The 4,943-nt window shown below is 39.4% G+C and overlaps 1 protein-coding gene across 2 annotated transcripts; it reads left to right on the top strand.

The window, feature by feature from the left end:
- The first annotated feature begins 520 nt into the window (after nucleotides 1–520).
- On the top strand, nucleotides 521–3,985 carry LOC133717909 ((-)-germacrene D synthase-like). 2 transcript variants are annotated; one of them, XM_062144664.1, is made up of 7 exons: nucleotides 521–873; nucleotides 999–1,260; nucleotides 1,368–1,746; nucleotides 1,873–2,052; nucleotides 2,169–2,307; nucleotides 2,474–2,719; nucleotides 2,857–3,985. In XM_062144664.1, exons 1-7 carry the CDS (start codon nucleotides 742–744, stop codon nucleotides 3,148–3,150), a joined length of 1,632 nt encoding a protein of 543 aa, XP_062000648.1. In that variant the 5' UTR covers nucleotides 521–741; the 3' UTR covers nucleotides 3,151–3,985. The 2 variants fall into 2 exon arrangements, with proteins under 2 accessions (XP_062000648.1, XP_062000647.1); XM_062144663.1 differs by having other exon boundaries at nucleotides 524–873; nucleotides 1,873–2,091.
- The last annotated feature ends 958 nt before the right edge of the window (nucleotides 3,986–4,943 follow it).

Here is a 4,943-nt window from a genome sequence, read left to right as displayed (position 1 = left end):
ATTTATTAAGTTTACTCATGTGGTTAATTGTAGGTTTCCTTCATGGTAACCAGTAAGTGAGCTCATAAATGTTTAAGGGGATTCATTACCAGTTTCTTTGTTTATTTCGTACTAGTTAGCTATCTAATTAATATGGGTATGTGTTGGAATCATAGGGGGGGGGGGGGGGGGGGGGGGTCTGGACCCCTTCAAACCCTCAAATAGTTCCGCCCCTGTTCTCAGAGAAGAATCTGACCATTGTACGTAAATGCATGAACTTCCAGGTGCATTCTGTTATTTTCCACGGAGCTGATCCCTTATATTGAATGTATTGTACAATGCATGTATTGTCTATGGGTACAACTTGACTTACTACACAATTGTCTATGGGTACAACTTGACTTACTACACAATGCATGTATTGTCTATGGGTACAACTTGACTTACTACACCATGCAAATGAGAAAACAATAAACATGCAGTGAAACTTATTCAAACTTATTGAAACTTATGTATAGCTTACGATATATATATATCGGTAAAAATAAAATAAAAAATGTGATTGCCGTCTAGATGCCATCCGATCCAACATTTGCATTATTTATTTGATTTGCAATTTCAATACATGCCGTGCATGTATCTTCTTTCTAAAGTTATATAAATAGCTAGCAAATCAAGATTAACCGCAACATAAAATTTCCTACAGATCGAATAAATTTGCCTTTGATCTCTAGAGGAAAACCCTAAACCATAGTTGATACAATGTCTGTCCCTGATTTAGCGTCTGACCTAGTTCAAACCCCGAATATTACTGCCACTCCTGATGTTACTCGATGTTCAGCTAATTTTTCCCCGGGCATTTGGGGTGATCATTTTCTGTCATATGCTTCCACGGTAAGAAAGATTTATCAAGTGTCTTGAAAGAATAATGCTTTTCATATATGAATTTGCATGCACCAAGAACTAATCAAGGTCATGCTCGTTCTAATTACCTTCAAAATATACGCATGTGTATGTAGGAAGCGGCAGACAGTAAAAGTATGAACCATGTCAAAGACTTGAAGGAAGAACTGAAGAGGATGATAATGGCTCCAGCGAAAAGGCCTTCACAAAAGTTGCACTTCATCAACCACATTCAGCGCTTAGGTGTCTCATACCATTTCGAAGATGAGATTGACCAAATTTTGCAGCAAGTTCACCGAGAAGAAGAATATGATGATCTTTGCACCACTGCTCTAAGCTTTCGATTGCTTAGACAACATGGTTATAACGCTTCATGCAGTAAGTCATCAATCGATCTCCAGTTCAGTGTCAATTATGTATTTTACCATTCCTAATTTTCTTTCTCTGATCACTTAATTAACTTATTAACTGGCATGGTCTTGCAGATATGTTTAACAAGTTCAAGGATGGTGATGGGAAATTTAAAGAATCGCTTGTTAATGATGTAGTCGGCCTGTTAAGCTTGTATGAAGCCTCGCATCTTCAGATGCCTGGGGAGGATTTACTAAACGAGGCACTAACCTTCTCCACCGCTCATCTCATGTCTGCAGCACACCGTTTAAGCTCATCATCTCAGCTTTCAAAACAAGTAACTCATGCCTTGTATCAGCCCCTTTGGAAGGGCATGCCAAGGATTGAAGCGAGGCATCACTTGTCTCTTTACCAAGAAGATGATGCACATAACGAAACTCTTCTGAATTTTGCAAAGTTCGATTTTAACACTGTGCAGAAAGTCCATCAGAAAGAACTGAGCGAAATTACGAGGTTAATATATGAGTTGTATACATATTACATTACATGAACTAAAAAATTAATCACTTATTACTACGTATACAAAGTTTTGATTTGAACCAAAATTAATCGTTGTCTACGTAATTAATTACTGACCAGGTGGTGGAAGGATTTCGACTTTGCAAACAAGCTACCTTTTGCAAGAGACAGGGTAGTTGAGGCCTATTTTTGGGCTTTGGCAGTCTACTTTGAGCCGGAATATTTCTTTGCCCGGATGGTGTCAGCCAAAGCTACTGCTATAATTACAGTCATTGACGACATATACGATGTGCATGGCACGTATGAAGAATTAGAGAACTTTACTGAAGCTATTGAGAGGTTCAAAATTGGCAAATTATTTACTATTTTGTTTTAATAAATTATCCTATACATTAACTCTATTTATGGATCATCAGGTGGGACATTTCTGCTGTTGATCAACTGCCAGATTATATGAAAGTGTGTTATGAAGTGCTGTTGAATTTCTTCACCGAGCTTGAAGGAAGTCTAACGAATAAGGGAATCTTATACCGCCTCCACTATGCGAGAGAAGGAGTAAGTTTCAATCATTAATCTAGTTTTGGTGCCAGTACACAATATATATTTGTGATATTTTGCAACGAAATAAACTTAGTCAGTATAGGATAATCATTAATTATAAACTTAGTGAGTGTAGGCTGTAGCCATGAAATAAGCTTGGTACTTTCTCTGTGTCTCACAGTTTAAAGTTCAAGTCAGAGCTTACTTCCAGGAAGCAAAATGGTTCAAACAAAAGTACACACCAACAATGGAAGAGTATATGTCTGTCGAACGCTATACATCCTTTTTCATGGTAGCAGTAGTGTCATTTGTTGGAATGGGAGTTATTGTTACAAAAGACTCCATGGATTGGGTTTTCAGTGAACCTAAGATTTTAAAGGCCACATCTATAATTGGCAGACTCATGAATGATCTTGTAGGCCATAAGGTACGTGGTAATCATGGTTAACTTAATTTGTGTTAATTTTAACCTGCAGATTTGATAAATAAATGCTGAATTAGCTCCACCCTCAAAGCCATTCTGGTTTACCTTAACCTTCTTTGTTTGTCTACATTTATATGCAGTTTGAGCAAAAGAGAGAACACATTGCATCAGCCGTGGAATGCTACATGAAGCAATATGGCGTCACAGAAGAAGAAGCAGAAGTCGAGCTAACTAAACAAGTGAATGACGCATGGAAAGACATAAACGAAGTGTGGCTCGATGCCACCTCTATCCCTAGGCCCCTACTCTTGCGGATTTTGAACTTTGCACGTTCTAGTGAAGTTCTATACAAGGGTGAAGATGTGTACACACATTCTGAAAATGTGCTCAAGGGTTATGTAGTTTCACTCTTTATCGAACCCGTGCCCATATAAGCCTAAAATCTGGACGTTTTCTCTTTTCTGCAAAATAAAGTCCTTCGTTGTCGTAAAATAAGCAATTTCCAAGACAGCTAGTACTTGCTGCCAGATGAAATGAGGTTTGAATAAAGTTTATTTGTTGGATTGTCTCGTTGTTATTATACTAAATACGCTCCATAGGGAGAGAGAGAGAGGCACTCGCTTCTCTCTCCTTATCCCTTAGTCTTCCTCTACCCTTACCTATGATAGTGCTCCGGCGGTGGCAGGTTTCCTTGTTTTTCCTTTTTTCAACCTAGATCGATTATGCATCCAACAGTATCCTCCGTACTTCAAATTCCAGATTCTTCACGAAGAAAGTGCATAGCCTTCTCACCCATCAATTTCAATTTCAGTCAAGGACCGTCTGTTATTCAGAGCTCTGAAAGCAATGGTGAATTGTGTTTCCCAGAAAGACAGGGAGGCTTTTTAACCACTGCCTTTCTCAATCTATTCCTCTTTTTTCATTTCTCTTTGGTTCCTGTTCTTGTCTGGGGTTCGGCTGGTTGAGAGTATTAGTTTCTTCCTTGCTCATGGAATTTGTATTATAATGATACTTCATATCTTTGGGTGGGATATGCCTGGGTGTTCATGTGATAGGGTGATTTGGATACCTTTCAGGCTCTTGTTGGAAAGTATGGTAATGTCTCTGTGTCACCAAGAGGACCGCTTTACTCTTCTTATTGGACTCTACGTGTACGTTTACTCTTGTTGGGTTTGTGGTATTTTTTACTTTCTCCTTTTTTGTAATCTTAACACAAAAGTTGGGTGTTTGTTTGTAAACTTTTATGTTTGAATAAAAAAAAATTATCATTTCATTGCCAAAACAAAAATAAGAGAATTATTTTAGGGAATAATATTTTCGTAAATCTTATTTTTCTCACCAAGATATATCCCCCAAGTACAATTTTTTTTTTTTTTTTGACAGAGTAATAGAGATTTCATTTAATCCCAAAGCCAGAACGGCACATACAAATAAATCCTATATGCTTGTACCATAAATCAGTGGTCAAGCAGGTAAGGGAATACGGGTACCATCCACTAGTACAATGATGCTCATTTGAATTTACGAGCCTACACAACTACAAATCTCGACGTACACTAAGAAAACTATTTCGAATCTCCCTTCGTCAATGCACTCAATTGTGGTACTCCAGGAGATTCATTAACTTGGTGTAAGAAGAAACCATAGCAATATAGACTAAAGCCCACTAAAATAGCAAGCCTAAACTGGGCCAAAACCCACTACTTTCCCCAAACAAACTAGGGAGTTATTGGAATTTAAAAAGAAAAACCTTAAAAAACTAGGGAATGATTGTAAATAGATAACACTAAAAAACAAAGGTTAAAGCCAAAAAGCAGCCCCAAGAGATTGGGCTCAGCTCAAAGCCCAGCAGCAGAAAGATGACCCGAGCCCACCACATCATCCCCAACCTCCAGCCGTCGACCATGCTACCCTGATCAAACAACGCCGCGACCTTCGTCATGAAATAGCACAGAAACTGATTAGCCACACCGCCACCACGATCCGCGCAAATCCATCATAGCCACGCCGTCCCAACGATCCTCCCAGACCACTAGAGCCTCGCCACACCGATCTACCACAAAACCGCCATAGCCACGCAGTCACAGGCCCTAGAAATCCCCTGCCGAAGATGCTCGCCGCCACAGATCCTGGAAACACTCGACGCCCACCGTACCTGCCTAAGCCGACCAAAACCGGACTCCACCGTCGCCCATTCGACTCAAAGCCTTGAACGTCACCCCACCCA

This window comes from Rosa rugosa, chromosome 6, assembly GCF_958449725.1.
Source record: "Rosa rugosa chromosome 6, drRosRugo1.1, whole genome shotgun sequence".
NCBI lineage: Eukaryota > Viridiplantae > Streptophyta > Magnoliopsida > Rosales > Rosaceae > Rosa > Rosa rugosa.
Note: the sequence above shows the minus strand (reverse complement) of the source record. Positions and strands in the feature narration are given on the sequence as shown.